General features: G+C 36.0%; 2 protein-coding genes across 2 annotated transcripts in view; both read right to left on the bottom strand.

Moving 5' to 3' along the window:
• Nucleotides 1–1,238: 1,238 nt before the first annotated feature.
• LOC110441934 (fibropellin-1-like) lies at nucleotides 1,239–11,409 on the bottom strand. Its single transcript, XM_021485246.1, has 6 exons — nucleotides 8,958–11,409; nucleotides 8,069–8,167; nucleotides 6,068–6,224; nucleotides 4,697–4,853; nucleotides 3,867–3,961; nucleotides 1,239–2,000 (listed from the first exon to the last, which is right to left on the bottom strand). Exons 1-6 carry the CDS (start codon nucleotides 11,407–11,409, stop codon nucleotides 1,832–1,834), a joined length of 3,129 nt encoding a protein of 1,042 aa, XP_021340921.1. The 3' UTR covers nucleotides 1,239–1,831.
• Nucleotides 11,410–11,589: 180 nt separating this feature from the next.
• The window catches only part of LOC110441933, a 22,300-nt gene continuing 17,307 nt past the window's right edge, over nucleotides 11,590–16,582 (bottom strand). The window contains exons 12-16 of the mRNA XM_021485245.1: nucleotides 15,393–15,535; nucleotides 13,845–13,966; nucleotides 12,686–13,531; nucleotides 12,342–12,562; nucleotides 11,590–11,622 (exon numbers count right to left, since the gene is read on the bottom strand). Of these exons, the coding sequence (XP_021340920.1) occupies nucleotides 11,590–11,622; nucleotides 12,342–12,562; nucleotides 12,686–13,531; nucleotides 13,845–13,966; nucleotides 15,393–15,535 (1,365 nt within the window). The remainder of the gene's footprint in view (nucleotides 11,623–12,341; nucleotides 12,563–12,685; nucleotides 13,532–13,844; nucleotides 13,967–15,392; nucleotides 15,536–16,582) is intronic.

The following is a 16,582-nucleotide window of genomic DNA, read 5'->3' as shown; positions in this document are numbered from 1 at the left end:
AGAAGTACGGAATACATGTAATATACACTCTATAAACACCCTTAGAAGTACGGAATACAACTAACATAGACTCTATAAACAACCATAGAAGTACGGAATACACGTAAGATACACTATAAACAACCTTAGAAGTACGGAATACATGTAATATACACTCTATAAACAACCTTAGAAGTACGGAATACATGTAAGATACACTCTATAAACAACCATAGAAGTACGGAATACACGTAAAATACACTCTATAAACAATCATAAAAGTGCGGAATACAACTAACATACACTGTATAAACAACCTTATAAGTACGGAATACACGTAAGATACACTCTATAAACAACCATAGATGTACGGAATACACGTGAGATACACAATGTAAATAACCATAAAAGTGCGGAATACAACTAACATACACTGTATAAACAACCTTATAAGTACGGAATACACGTAAGATACACTCTATAAACAACCATAGATGTACGGAATACACGTGAGATACACAATGTAAATAACCATAAAAGTGCGGAATACAACTAACATACACTGTATAAACAACCTTATAAGTACGGAATACACGTAAGATACACTCTATAAACAACCATAGATGTACGGAATACACGTGAGATACACAATGTAAATAACCATAAAAGTGCGGAATACAACTAACATACACTGTATAAACAACCTTATAAGTACGGAATACACGTAAGATACACTCTATAAACAACCATAGATGTACGGAATACAACAAACATACACTCTATAAACAACCATAAAATTATGGAATACATGTAGATATAATACATACTTCATTAAATTCAACCATAGTAGTTCGAAAACATGTAGAATACACTTCATTAAATATAGCATAGAATACAGTTAATTTAATTCAACCATAGAAGTACGGAATTCATGTAGAATACACTTAATTTAATTTAACCACATAAGTACGGAACTCATGTAGAATACACTTCATTTAATTAAACCAGAGAAGTACGGAATTCATGTTTAATACACTTTATTTAATTCAACCATAATAGTATGGAATACCTATATAATATACTTCATCTAATTAAACCACAGAAGTACGGAATTCATTTAGAATATACTTCATTTATTCGACCAAAGCAGTGCTGAATTCGTGTAGATTACACTTCATTTAATTCAGCCATAGAAGTATGGAATACAATTAGAATAACTTCATTTAATTCAACCAAAGAAACACAGAATTCACGTAGAATACACTTCATTTTATTCAACCACAGAAGTACGGAATACATAAAGAATATACTTCATTTAATTTAACCATAGTAGAACGGAATTCATGTAGAATATACTTCGTTTAATTCAACCACTGAAGTACAGAATTCACGTATAATACACTTCATTTAAATAACAGCTATGCTTATTTAAGGACGTGCCGGGTTTCGGTAGTGGAGGAAAGCCAGAGTACCCGGAGAAAAACCACCGACTTACGGTCAGTACCTGACGACTGCCCAGCGTAGGTCTCGAACCCGCGACCCAGTGGTGGAGGGCTAGTGGTAGCAGTATGTCAGAAGCCTTTTTAAACCATTTGGCCGCCGCGGATCCACTAACTATACAATCTATTTACACATTGAATAATTTGCAAGCACATGAGCTAAACATTTGGTCTACTCACAGTACAATCCATGTCAATATTAACTGCACATGTCGGGTACACACTTACATTACAATTAGTGTACAAATAAGCTGAACAAAATATTGTTCCAAACAATATATAGTTAATGCATGTTACTACGTACAATTCCTGTTCCGAGTCTGAATCTTGCGTTGAAGCATTAGTCCTTCTGACTACATCCGTTCACTGGCAGATCTGCCTTTGTCATCATTATAACGGAGATTATTGAACACCGCCTGGTCGTTTTCCTGGTCGTATTTAGCAACAGGTTCAAGGTGCACACCGACAAACTCGGACAAACCTTCATCTAAATACGAGGTTTTATTATTTCGAAGTATTTTTCTACAAAAGAAAAATGAAATGTCCTCTTTTCGTAATATTTTGAAATTTAACCAAGACAAAAAAATAAAATCGGTAAAGGTAATAAAGCATCTGATGATTCATCAAAAAGGTGTGGTTTATAAACTCATTGTGTGTGAGGTTTATAAACTCATTGTATGTGAGGTTTATAAACTCATTGCATGTGAGGTTTATAAACTCATTGTATGTGAGGTTTATAAACTCTTAGTGTGTGAGGTTTATACATTCATTGTGTGTGAGGTTTATAAACTCATTGTGTGTGAGGTTTATAAACTCATTGCGTGTGAGGTTTATAAACTCATTGTGTGTGTGGTTTATAAACTAAATTCTGTGTGTGTTAGGTTTATAAACTCATTGTGTGTGAGGTTTATAATCTCATTGTGTGTGAAATATATAAACTCATTGTGTGTGTGGTTTATAAACTGTGTGTGTGTTAGGTTTATAAACTCATTGTGTGTGAGGTATATAAACCCATTGTGTGTGAGGTTTATAAACTCATTGTGTGTGAGGTTTATAAACTCATTGTGTGTGAGGTTTATAAACTCATTATGTGTGGTTTATAAACTCATTGTGTGTAAGATTTATGAACTCATTGTGTATGGTTTATAAACTCTATAAACTCATTGTGTGTGTGGTTCATAAACACATTGTGTGTGAGATTTATAAACTCATTGTGTGTTAAGTTTATAAACTCATTTTGTTTGATGTTTATAAACTCACTGTGTGTGAGGTTTATAAACTCATTGTGTGTTTAGTTTATAAGCTCATTGTGTGTGAGATTTATAAACTCATTGTATGTGAGGTTTATAAACTCATTGTGTTTGAGGTTTATAAACTCTTTGTGTTTGAGGTTTATAAACTCTTTGTGTTTGAGGTTTATAAACTCATTGTGTGCGAGGTTTATAACCTCATTGTGTGTTAGGTTTGTAAACTCATTGTGTGTGAGGTTTATAAACTCATTGTGTGTGAAGTTTATACACTCATTGTGTGTGAGGTTTATCAAACATGAACATAAACAACTACAATCCAGAAAACTATACTTCGGCGTGACAAATATTTTAGTCGACAATATAATGTTTGAATTTGATGGATTACTATTCAAACAGACTGCCCATGTTCTTGATTAAGTAATTGAACTGTGCTCCATTCTTAATCGATCTAAATATATAATGATACTGTACCTAATTTACGCAGGGATCTTAAAGAAATGAAGAAGTATGCTACTTGATCCGTTAAACTAGCAATTTGTCTTTGAATAACAAGCATTTCGAGAACTTTTTCATTTCATTTGTCGGAAGGAATTGAAATTAAAAATGCCATAATCCTTTAAAAATTATAACGAAAATAATTATGGTAATTTAAAAACAAAACACTACAACAAACACTTGGACTTCCACGGATGTTAACTTTCCTTTCCTCAGCATTAACATAAATGTAAAGGCTTGTTTTTGTTAAATGTTGGTAACATAATGATGATAAAATATGAATGTCATTGGTATGTATATATATCGTCGTTAATGTCATTGGTATGTATACATATCGTCGTTAATGAACTCATGTTGATAAACAGACAGAAATGGAAACGTCTGAGAAGTCAGTGCCAAGTTAAAGACGTTTTTATCTAATTGTTACGTATCAAATCCCTGTCTGTCAGTGTCAACGTTAATGTTAATAGCTATTGAATGTTTTAAATTCGACCGACAACTTCACGAACAATTTCACAAAATAGTAATAAACTATTTAAATACAAAAAGGTAATTCGCACAATATATTAATATATTTAAAGACCATTCGGTATTATCCATGAAATAAGAGACAACACAACTAAATTGTTTAAACAGTACGTACCTTCTCTTCATCACAATGGCAAACAAAGTGATGATGAGTATATTTGCACTGACCACTACTAGCACTATCACAGCAGTGTGGTCACCCGCCCAGCTCTGAAACAAACATCATCTCGCTGTAGTATCTATACAAACGACAGATTACCTGGCTTGTGTCTATATTTGGTCAAATAATTCCGAAACCCTGAAACAGTGTACGAGAGAATATGAATTTGTGATTCTCATTCCAATGTGTCAGATTTGAGCCAAACGTCGTCACCGTATCTGAGTTTTTCTGATAAACTATAGAGATTTCAGGTAGACGTTTCCTATGTTTCACATTTTTTTTCAGTAAAACATTTGCTTTGTGGTAGTCATTGCTATCGTTTGCAATCTTACCTTGGTAAAACATCAAATGTGTAGTAGTCGTCATCACTACTTTAACATAGCCGTTATTTTGTTAAAATATGATTTGTGATGTTTCAGACTTACTTTGGTAAAATACGGATTTGTGATATTCGTTCCTAATTATCTTTTTGGTAGCTTCCACTCACAAACGTCAGACTTGCCAAAACATGTTGTTTGATCAAGTCAATCTAAATTCCTTTAAATTAGGACTTCCTGCTTTTACACTCAGCTTGGTACAGTTGTCGGTAGGAGTTGGTTAAACCGTTGTCAGTATAATGTTACTAGGTGGGATGTCATGCTACCCTGTCCAGGTTAAGACATTCCAGTGAAATGTTACTCTATAGTGGCCCAATCATACACGAACACCGTCTCTATATGACTAGCTGTTGTGAGGGCATACTACCCGACACTACGATCACTTCTTTAAACGAGATAAACAAATACCTTGGTAGCAGCAGAGTTTTGGTTTGTGATTCCAGTCTTGCTATATGTCTGTATTTGTAATGTAGACAGGGCGTTGTTGAGAGTTGTATTCAGTGTGGTCGGAGACACTAGGGAACTCGTCGAGGTCACTGTAATCGTCATGTTGGTCACAATTTTTCTGGGAAAAAAATCGAACAAATATCATTTATAATACACCAGATATTTATTTTGTTGGATTTTTTTTTTCATTTCAAACTTCTATGATACCATAATATACATATTCCTTCCGCAGCCTGGCAGACATTGAGCTGTTTTGTAATGTCAACAGATTAACTCTGTCTAATCAAGTTTGACCACATCAACACACGAGGCAAAACATGCTAAGTGCAGTGAAAAAGGTAAATTAAGAAAGAAAAAAAATAGTTCGCTTTATGTCAGTAACAAATGTGATTTGAGAATTTAAAAACGTGAATGAAAAGACACCGACAAAATGACTGACGGCAATATATTATTATTTCACGAAATCGACCATGTCAGTGACTGCTCAATTACCTAACATGCTAATTTCATGTTCATTAGAAGTGCAAAGCTACCTCATCTAGCTTTGATACGTTTAAATAAAAGTTACTGAAAAAACAAGCGACTTGATGGAACGCTTTCATTCTTAATGACATGGAAGATTTAAGCATGTGGTTGATTTCTTGATTGACAATGTTTTTCGAGCTCAAAGTCAAAATTTTCCCAACATACTGTTGACATACTCATACGGCCTTTCTTAACCATATATTCGACTTAGTTCTGTCTCTTATATGAGTATGAATTAAAAAAAGCTTTTTTAAGTGATTTTCGTTATTTTTATATTATCATCCCTGTTTACAAATCTATGGTGTTCACATGTCACAGACGACCCTATGTTCCTGGATTTGCTTAGTATATCACAATTTGCGTAATGTCGAATACTGACTGACAATATCGCAACATAAGATTATGGGCCAGGTTTATTGCCGCTATTATCAGTTCAATCGGAATATTTATGTTTGTTTATAATTGTGTATGAATATTCATGTTTTTGGTTATGCTAATGAGTGTTTGTTGTGATTTCTTTGTCATCCCATTGGTTCTCTCTTTGAGAGAGTGACATTCTCTTATTTAACTTTAATTTATATTGCGGTGTCACCAATAAAGGAGAAAACGCCCATCATTCCGGAACACCAATTTTTCTTCTCCATTTTTAAGGGTTTCGATGTTACATTTTTCTATATTGATATTTTGCCATAGTTTCGTAGATTAAGTTTTTCATTTATTTAACGCAGATACTTGATTTTTAAAGACAGCATTTCCGGTATTCAGTTATATCGGTAAGAACTATGATGGTGCAGATTTGTAGCTTACCCATTTTTCTCTTGGATAAGTTGTGTTGAAACTTTTACTGTCGTTGAATACCCGTTTGACAATCCTAATAGTTGTATCATGTGATCCCTCACTGCAGTAGTCTCACTCGACATGTCACCTAGCAACTGGACACTGACAGATGCATACGATATATTCACTGGAGGAAAAAGTATCATGATATACTAAACAAACCGATCTTTTTCCCTATAAATATCTTTAACACTTGATTCTAAGGTTTCATTTAAATGTGAATAGAAGAGGAGAGAATATTTCTAAACATTTTCTTCATGTTGGTAAGTATGGATTATGAGAATTTCTTTGTACACAACCAATAAAATATTCTATGTGACGTATCGATGACTAATACGATATGTACACTGTCACCTGACAAATGACCAGTGAAGCGTATACACACAAGGGTTTAAAATGTGTACGAGTTGTCCATAAAATCGATGTCGTTTTCGGCTATGCTGGAAACGTATTTACAATACTTGTTATATATGTACCGAAATGAATCAATTCAGCTACGCTTTGTTAACACTTACCAGTAAACGTCATAACTAGTGGTGACTGATCAGTGGACCACAAAACAAGTGGTAACTAACCAGTAGACGTCATAACTAATGGTGACTAACCATTAGACCACAATACTAGTGGTAACTAACCAGTAGACGCCATAACTAGTGGTGATTAACCAGTAGACGTTATAACTAGTGGTTACTCACCAGTAGACGTCATACATTGTAACAAGTGGTGACCAGTCAGTAGACGTCTTAACTAGTGGTTACTTACCAGTAGACGCCATAACTAGTGGTGATTAACCAGTAGACGTCATAATTAGTGGTAACTAATCAGTAGACGTCATAACTAGTGGTTACTCACCAGTAGATGTCATACATTGTAACAAGTGGGGACTAATCAGTAGACGTCTTAACTAGTGGTAACTAACCAGTAGAAGTCATAACTAACGGTTACTTACCAGTAGACGCCATAACTAGAGGTGATTAACCAGTAGACGTCATAACTAGTGGTGACTAATCAGTAGACGTCTTAACTAGTGGTAACTAACCAGTAGACGTCTTAACTAGTGGTGATTAACCAGTAGACCACAAAACTAGTGGTAACTAACCAGTAGACGTCATAACTAGTGGTTACTCACCAGTAGACCACAAAACTAGTGGTAACTAACCAGTAGACGCCATAACTAGTGGTGATTAACCAGTAGACGTCATAACTAGTGGTTACTTACCAGTAGACGCCATAACTAGCGGTGATTAACCAGTAGACGTCATAACTAGTGGTTACTCACCAGTAGACCACAAAACTAGTGGTAACTAACCAGTAGACGTCATAACTAGTGGTTACTCACCAGTAGACCTCAAAACTAGTGGTAACTAACCAGTAGACGTCTTAACTAGTGGTGACTTACCGGTAGAAGTCAGAACTAACGGTTACTTACCAGTAGACGTCATGAATTGTAACAAGTGGTCACCAGCCAGTAGACGTCTTAACTAGTGGTGACTTACCGGTAGAAGTCATAACTAACGGTTACTTACCAGTAGACGTCATGAATTGTAACAAGTGGTCACCAGCCAGTAGACGTCTTAACTAGTGGTGACTTACCGGTAGACGTCATGACTAGTGGTGACTAACCAGTTACGTCATAAGTAGTGGTTACTTACTAGTAGACGTCGTTACTAGTGGTTACTTACCTGTTGACGTCATAACTAGTGGTGACTGACCAGTAGACCTCATTACTAGTAATAACATTTTAGTACATGTCTTTAATAGTGATAACGTACCAACAACCGTGGGTAAAAGTTCGAATAAGATTCATCGATTTGCTTGCTCTTCTCCGGGTCGGTAGAGCAATGACGGAGACAGCTGTTGTTGAAGAAAGACAATGATGGGAAAAGCATCTGACTTGCATACATTGACATTAAAAACATTATATAATGCAAACGACAAGTTAAATACAGTGTCTTTAGTAGTGATACATACCAGTAGACGTTGGTAGTATTGGGAGAGGACCCGGGGACCCACTAGTTGTAGTCTTTGTTGATATTACAGTCTGGGTAGCTACACCAACCACCGAGGTAGCTTTTGTTGAAAAGAAGGTATGATAAAAAAGCAATTAAAAAAATAGAATACTCTGTAATACGCAGTAAATTTAAATCAGTGACACCGAACAAACATCAAATAGAAAGTCGGAGTAGCATGAAATCGATCTATCATAATTCTATTCAGTAACATCACTTGATTCATTCTGATATGATAAAATCGTTATCGTTAGATGAGAAATACCACGACCATGTTAATTAATGTGGTACCTTTAATGAAACCACATCAATAGTTTCCTGTATAATAAATACGTCGTTATCTCCTGCATTTCAGTAGGTAAAAGATAAAGATTATGAATATAAAAATAAGAAACCACTGTTTTCTTAACCCTACTACTACTACTACTACTGCTACAGAATATTGAATCGATCTGTTTTTTTGTACATTTTAAAACAGTAACATTAACAGAATAATAGCACTACGCAGAATATGATGACGTTCTGATTCATTATGCCGTCACAATACAACTTACCGACAAAATGACGCAAAAAAACCCTAACAATGCACTTTGACGTCAACATTTATGGAGTAACAAATATATTGTAACATTAAATTTCATAAAAAATATAGTTGAAGACTTGCAAATTTGTCACGCGCATTTGTTTATTTATATATCCAACGATCTGTGCTCTCAGATAAATTTAATCAGGTTTTCATTGATTCGCTTCGTTTATTTTGTTTACTGTCTTTTGTAGCCGTTTTTGTTTTGATATTTTGTTATTTTATTATTTCCAGATAACAACCTATTTTATGATTCTATTATGTTTACCTGGTTGTGTGTAACTGAGATCTGACGTTATCATCAGCTGTTTAGAGGAGGAAACTGTCACCAGTATGCCTGTTGCCACGGTGCTTTGGGATACTGTGGATATTGGAACTATAGTTTTGCTCGGCAGATATTTAGTAGACAGCCTTTGTGACACAGTTCCATGACTTTCTATTGAGAAACTTGTATGTAGGTGATGCGATGTGTGAACAGATGATGGCAGTCTGCTGGAGCATGTAGTCGATGGCTGCTGTTCACTGCTTGAAGAAGAGGCAGGTAACAACAGAGGGCTGGCACAGTGTATACCTGTATATCCTGTTTCGCATATGCAGCTATAACCATTCACGTGATTTACACACACACCCTGGTGACAGGGGTTCGACTTGCACTCTTTGATCTCAGTTTCACATGATATCCCAGTGAATCCTAAGTCACATGTACAGGTGAACATATTGATATCATCGGTACAGTTTCCATGGTGACATGGGTTCGACGCACATTCGTTGATATCCTTGTCACATCTCCCTCCAGTGTATCCAGGGTCGCATTCACAGAGGTAATCATTTATGAGATCTACGCAATAGCCATTCACACAGGCACCGAAATAGCAGTCTTCTATATTATATTCACAAAACTGTCCTGAATATCCCGTAATACAGTCACAAACAAACCCATTAACGATATCCGTGCAGTTTCCGTTATCACACAACCCTGATTCGCATTCGTTGATATATATAGAGCAATTCTTTCCCGTGTATCCTGGTTTACAGGTACACTGGTAGCCGTTTACGAAGTCTACACATTCACCATAATAACAGTCGACAAGGAGACACTCGTTTATATTCTGGTCACAGAATTGTCCTGTATATCCTGGGTCACAGCTACATGAATATCCTCCTACAAAGTCTGTACAATTACCATTTTCACAAGGGTTAGTGCTACAGCCACTATTACTGATATCACACTGCATTCCCATAAACCCTTCATTACAACTACATTTAAATCCTTCCGACTCCAGCGTACATTTACCATGATAACAAGGGTTCGGACTGCATCCCTTTACCATGGTTTCACATAGACTTCCGATGAATCCTACCTTGCACGAACAACTAAATCTATTAATATCATCAGTGCAGTTTCCATGGTGACATGGGTTCGACGCACATTCGTTGATATCCTTGTCACATCTCCCGCCAGTGTATCCAGGATCGCATTCACAGCGGTAATTATTTACGAGATCTACGCAATAGCCATTCATACAGGCACCGAAATAACAGTCTTCTATATTATTTTCGCAAAATTGTCCTTTAAATCCAACCTTACATTGACAATAAGACTTATTTCCATTCCCAGAACAGTTTCCATTTTTACACAAATTTGGACTACAGTCATAATTAAGAATGTCACAATTTTTGCCAGTAAACCTTTCGTCGCATTTACAAGTAAATCCGTTTTCTCCTTTTATGCAGTCACCATGAAGGCATGGATTAGAACTACAGTCGTCTATGTTGGTATCACAGGTTGGGCCTGTAAATCCTGCATCACAAATACAAATAATACTATTTACTTTGTCAGTACAGTTGCCATGGTTACATGGATTAGGGCTACAGTCGTTGAGATTGGTATTACAGGTTGTGCCTGTAAATCCTGCATCACAACTACAACTAAAACTATTTACTTTGTCAGTACAGTTGCCATGGTTACATGGATTAGGGCTACAGTCGTCTATGTTGGTATCACAGGTTGGGCCCGTAAATCCTGCATCACAACTGCAACTAAATCCATTTACTCTGTCAGTACAGTTGCCATGGTTACAGGGATTAGGGCTACAGTCGTCTATGTTGGTATCACATGTTGTGCCTGTAAATCCCTTTTTACAACTGCAACTAAAACCATTTACTTTGTCAGTACAGTTGCCATGGTTACAGGGATAAGGGCTACAGTCGTCTATGTTGGTATCACAAGTTGTGCCTGTAAATCCTTTTTTACAACTGCAACTAAAACCATTTACTTTGTCAGTACAGTTGCCATGGTTACAGGGATTAGGGCTACAGTCGTCTATGTTTGTATCACATGTTGTGCCTGTAAATCCTTTTTTACAACTGCAACTAAATCCATTTACTTTGTCAGTACAGTTTCCATGGTTACAGGGATTAGGGCTACAGTCGTCTATGTTTGTATCACATGTTGTGCCTGTAAATCCTTTTTTACAACTGCAACTAAATCCATTTACTTTCTCAGTACAGTTGCCATGGTTACAGGGATTAGGGCTACAGTCGTCTATGTTGGTATAACATGTTGTGCCTGTAAATCCTTTTTCACAACTACAACTGAAACCATTTACTTTGTCAGTACAGTTGCCATGGTTACATGGGTTAGGGCTACAGTAGTCTATGTTGGTATCACAGGTTGTGCCTGTAAGTATAACATGTTGTGCCTGTAAATCCTTTTTCATAACTACAACTGAAACCATTTACTTTGTCAGTACAGTTGCCATGGCTACAGGGATTAGGGCTACAGTCGTCTATGTTGGTATCACAGGTCGGGCCCGTAAATCCTGCATCACAACTGCAACTAAAACCATTTACTTTGTCAGTACAGTTGCCATGGTTACATGGATTAGGGCTACAGTCGTCTATGTTGGTATCACATGTCGGGCCTGTAAATCCTGCATCACAAATACAAATAATACTATTTACTTTGTCAGTACAGTTGCCATGGTTACATGGATTAGGACTACAGTCGTCTATGTTGGTATCTCAAGTTATGCCTGTAAATCCTTTTTCACAAGTACAACTGAAACTATTTACTTTGTCAGAACAGTTGCCATGGTTACAGGGATTAGGTCTACAGTCGTCTATGTTGGTATCACAAGTTTTTCCTGTAAATCCATTTTTACAACTACAACTGCAACCATTTACTTTGTCAGAATAGTTGCCATGGTTACAGGGATTAGGGCTACAGTCGTCTATGTTTGTATCACAAGTTTTTCCTGTAAATCCTTTTTTACAACTACAACTGAACCTATTTACTTTGTCAGTACAGTTGCCATGGTTACATGGGTTAGGGCTACAGTAGTCTATGTTGGTATCACAGGTTGTGCCTGTAAGTATAACATGTTGTGCCTGTAAATCCTTTTTCACAACTACAACTAAAACTATTTACTTTGTCAGTACAGTTGCCATGGTTACAGGGATTAGGGCTACGGTCGTCTATGTTGGTATCACAAGTTTTTCCTGTAAATCCTTTTTTACAACTACAACTGAACCTATTTACTTTGTCAGTACAGTTGCCATGGTTACAGGGATTAGGGCTACAGTCGTCTATGTTTGTATCACAAGTTTTTCCTGTAAATCCTTTTTTACAACTACAACTGAACCTATTTACTTTGTCAGTACAGTTGCCATGGTTACATGGGTTAGGGCTACAGTAGTCTATGTTGGTATCACAGGTTGTGCCTGTAAATCCTTTTTCACAACTACAACTAAAACTATTTACTTTGTCAGTACAGTTGCCATGGTTACAGGGATAAGGGCTACAGTCGTCTATGTTGGTATCACAAGTTTTTCCTGTAAATCCATTTTTACAACTACAACTGCAACCATTTACTTTGTCAGAATAGTTGCCATGGTTACAGGTATTAGGGCTTCAGTCGTCTATGTTGGTATCACAAGTTTTTCCTGTAAATCCTTTTTTACAACTACAACTGAACCTATTTACTTTGTCAGTACAGTTGCCATGGTTACAGGGATAAGGTCTACAGTCGTCTATGTTGGTATCACAGGTCGGGCCCGTAAATCCTGCATCACAACTGCAACTAAAACCATTTACTTTGTCCGTACAGTTGCCATGGTTACAGGGATTAGGGCTACGGTCGTCTATGTTGGTATCACAAGTTTTTCCTGTAAATCCTTTTTTACAACTACAACTGAAACCATTTACTTTGTCAGAACAGTTGCCATGGTTACAGGGATTAGGTCTACAGTCGTCTATGTTGGTATCACAAGTTTTTCCTGTAAATCCATTTTTACAACTACAACTGCAACCATTTACTTTGTCAGAATAGTTGCCATGGTTACAGGGATTAGGGCTACAGTCGTCTATGTTGGTATCACAAGTTTTTCCTGTAAATCCTTTTTTACAACTACAACTGAAACTATTTACTTTGTCAGTACAGTTGCCATGGTTACATGGGTTAGGGCTACAGTAGTCTATGTTGGTATCACAGGTTGTGCCTGTAAATCCTTTTTCACAACTACAACTAAAACTATTTACTTTGTCAGTACAGATGCCATGGTTACATGGGTTAGGGCTACAGTCGTCTATGTTGGTATCACAGATTGGGCCCGTAAATCCTGCATCACAACTGCAACTAAATCCATTTACTTTGTCAGTACAGTTGCCATGGTGACAGATATTAGGGCTACATTCATTTAAGATGGTTGTACAGTTTTGCCCCGTGTAGCCCTCTGAACAGGTACAAATGTATCCATTGATGAGGTCTGTGCAGTTCCCATGGTTACAAATGCCGTGTGTGCACTCGTTTATGTCTATATTACAGTCCGTTCCTGTGAACCCTGAAAGTATATTAAAATACTTTTGTGCAGTATAAAAAATAAACTAGTATTATCACCAAAAGAGATAATATATATAAACCATATACATAAACGAGATATATCTCTAATAGTCGAATCAATTTATTATTCCCATCGCTTACATAAATAGTTCTCTATCAATGACGAATAAAGTAGGCAGATGAATTGTTCTTTGACATAAAATGATGCCAATGTCATTTCCTTGTTAGACAGGACCAAATAAATTAAAATGGCAATACCGTCCTATACACACATACGTGCAACGGGACCTTGATATTGTGTTTTGGATACTTACCCTGTAAGCAGACATTGGTTCCGTTCGCAGTGCAGCGTGAGTGGGCATGCTCCACACATAACGTGGTACAGGTGGGACCGTAATATCGTGGTAAACACCTCGTGGTTATTTCAAATGTTAACCTGGAAAAATGTATAGATATTCTCAACGTCTCATATATAACTTTATAATCAGATTAGCGAAAACAATGTAACCCGAATAGAATAGATTAAATCTATTCTATTCGGATTACATTGTTTTCGCTATGTTAAACACGATATGAAAACATACAGGTTAAAATGTTTGTGTTTAAAATTAAACGTAACGTATGACATGATTGGACAGACATGCTAATCTATATCAAGAATGGCACAGCACTTCTATCATTTGATTCTAAATGGATACATATTTCTGTAGTTGAATTGTCCATTACACATTACAGAACAACGAGGCTTCCTGAAAAATGTTGAACGATGACCAATGGTCTGTATTGAAACTTTCTTCAAAGTAGTCTCGTTTAACCAGACGCTTGATCACCTTGTAATTCTCTGTTCGGCGTATCTTGCGCAGACAACTAGAGTCTGGTTGAACGAGACTACCTTCAAAGGGAAAACGAAAAATCTTTATTGGACATTATCCAAACGCATTGCACTGAAAGAGGATGATGTTTAAAGAAATTTAATTTTAGGTAAGATAATTCACTTTAGTTTAAAGTATATCTGATTAATACATTTCATGTAGTATGTCGATACCGACACTGTATTTCAACTATGAATCACTGTTCCATTAATAAAAAAATTCCACCATCGTGTGACGTGACGGTTAACGTAACCTCCAGTCATCGTTTTAACAACTTCATTTTCAAACGTATTTTTATAATTCTTTTGTCAAAGGTCGATTATGAGAAAACTTCAAATGAGTTGATACTCTTTATAGATATTTGTCTGTCAATCAAGTATTTGAATATTTGCATGAGACATAGGTATTCATGCCTAACGGACATTTTTGTTTGATTATTATTATTTATTTGCTAAAATTTAAAATTACTGAATGTGTAAAAATGATTATCAATAATCCGTAACAGTTTTCATTGTCCGCAAATATAAACAAACATTATTCCAATACATCTTAATTGATTAAATACTACGAAATCATGAATTGTGTATGGCCTTGGAAAAGTACAGGATTACACTACATACACAGATAACATCCTTTTGCTTGATCAAAGACATCTACGTTTAAATATCAACTATTATTGGTTTATAAGTTTCATATATGTTTTCCGCCATTAAAGTCCTTTAGGACGAAATACTTGACTGAATTGGTTTTTGTAGGCAGAAATATAAAGTACATTTATCGAGTCTGAATGTTATTTCTTCTGAAATGTTGACAGCTGAGGGTCGGTATGTTCTAGATATCCTGGTGAAAAAATGGGTATCAAGGTGTTGTATTATCTTATCATGTGCATGAGACATCACTTCAATGATGAAAAGAACAAAATTTGATGTTTCACAGATACCGCTGTAAGAGAGAACCTTCATTATACTGATACAACCTTTCTGCCGTTACCTTAACTTGCTGTTTCTCGTTGCCTCTGCTGTTATATTTCTGCTTGTTCCTACAGGGCTGTTGAAGTTGTAATGTATGTTTCCGAATATGTCGTCTCTGCCCACAGAATCGTAATCCACTAGGTCCACGGACAGTAAGAATGTCTGTTACAGAGACAACCGGGATATCAACAGGCATCTTCGGCATTTGTTTTCTTATATCGTTTACATGTTAAGTAAATAAAGGTTAACACATTGATGTTCTTTTCACTGTCCTGAAATGTACTCTTATACTAATTTTACGATCGGAAACTGGCGTGTTGGTCCTTCAAACTGTTTGTGAATCCGGGATTCATTTTGACTGAATTTCCCGACTGGTGTTTTAAGATTGATGTTTGCCGTCTGTGTGGTACATTATAAATAAGTTACAGAGTAAGTTATTACATTGTAAATAGGTAACAGGGTAATTTGATACATTATAAATGAGTAACAGGGTAATTTGATATATTATAAATGAGTAACAGGGCAATTTGATACACTATAAAAAGGTTACAAAGTAAACACTTTGGTACATTTAAAATAGGTTACAGAGTAAGTTATTACATTATATTTACATTCTGTATGCTTAGACCCATTGACAAAAATTACATTCATAAATGCATAACACAGGTGTTCATAGAATCTCAGCACGCGGGAACTGATAGTAACCTGATCACACTGCGTAGTAATACACTACAAAAACTACTCACTCGGAACGACCGACCTAGATGCTTAATTCTTACATCTTAAAATATTATTGAACTGTGCTTTGTGAAATATCCACGTATTCACGTGTCCTGTGCTACAAATAAACATTGAATATGGAACTACATTTTGTTGTGTTATTGTTGTTGACGGTTGCTAAGATCTCTCACGATAGTGTCACATTTCCCCGCGAAAAAACACTGTTCTCGCCACTGCGTTGCACCCGTGTATAAGCAGGAACAAACCCTGTTTATTTGTTTTATTCGTTGTTATATCGATCCACTGAAAGGATTCGTCAATGTAAATATAAGGAATGATATTTATTTTTTCAACATTTATGAGGTCATAACAACAATGGGTTTTTGGACATATTTTACATGAATCGCTAACGCGATTCATTCAATATGTCCATAAACCCATTGTTGTTATGACCTCATAAATGTTGAAAAAATAAAAATCATTCCTTAA

The sequence above is a fragment of the Mizuhopecten yessoensis genome, unplaced genomic scaffold (assembly GCF_002113885.1).
Source record: "Mizuhopecten yessoensis strain PY_sf001 unplaced genomic scaffold, ASM211388v2 scaffold716171, whole genome shotgun sequence".
Classification (NCBI taxonomy): Eukaryota; Metazoa; Mollusca; class Bivalvia; order Pectinida; family Pectinidae; genus Mizuhopecten; species Mizuhopecten yessoensis.
Note: the sequence above shows the minus strand (reverse complement) of the source record. Positions and strands in the feature narration are given on the sequence as shown.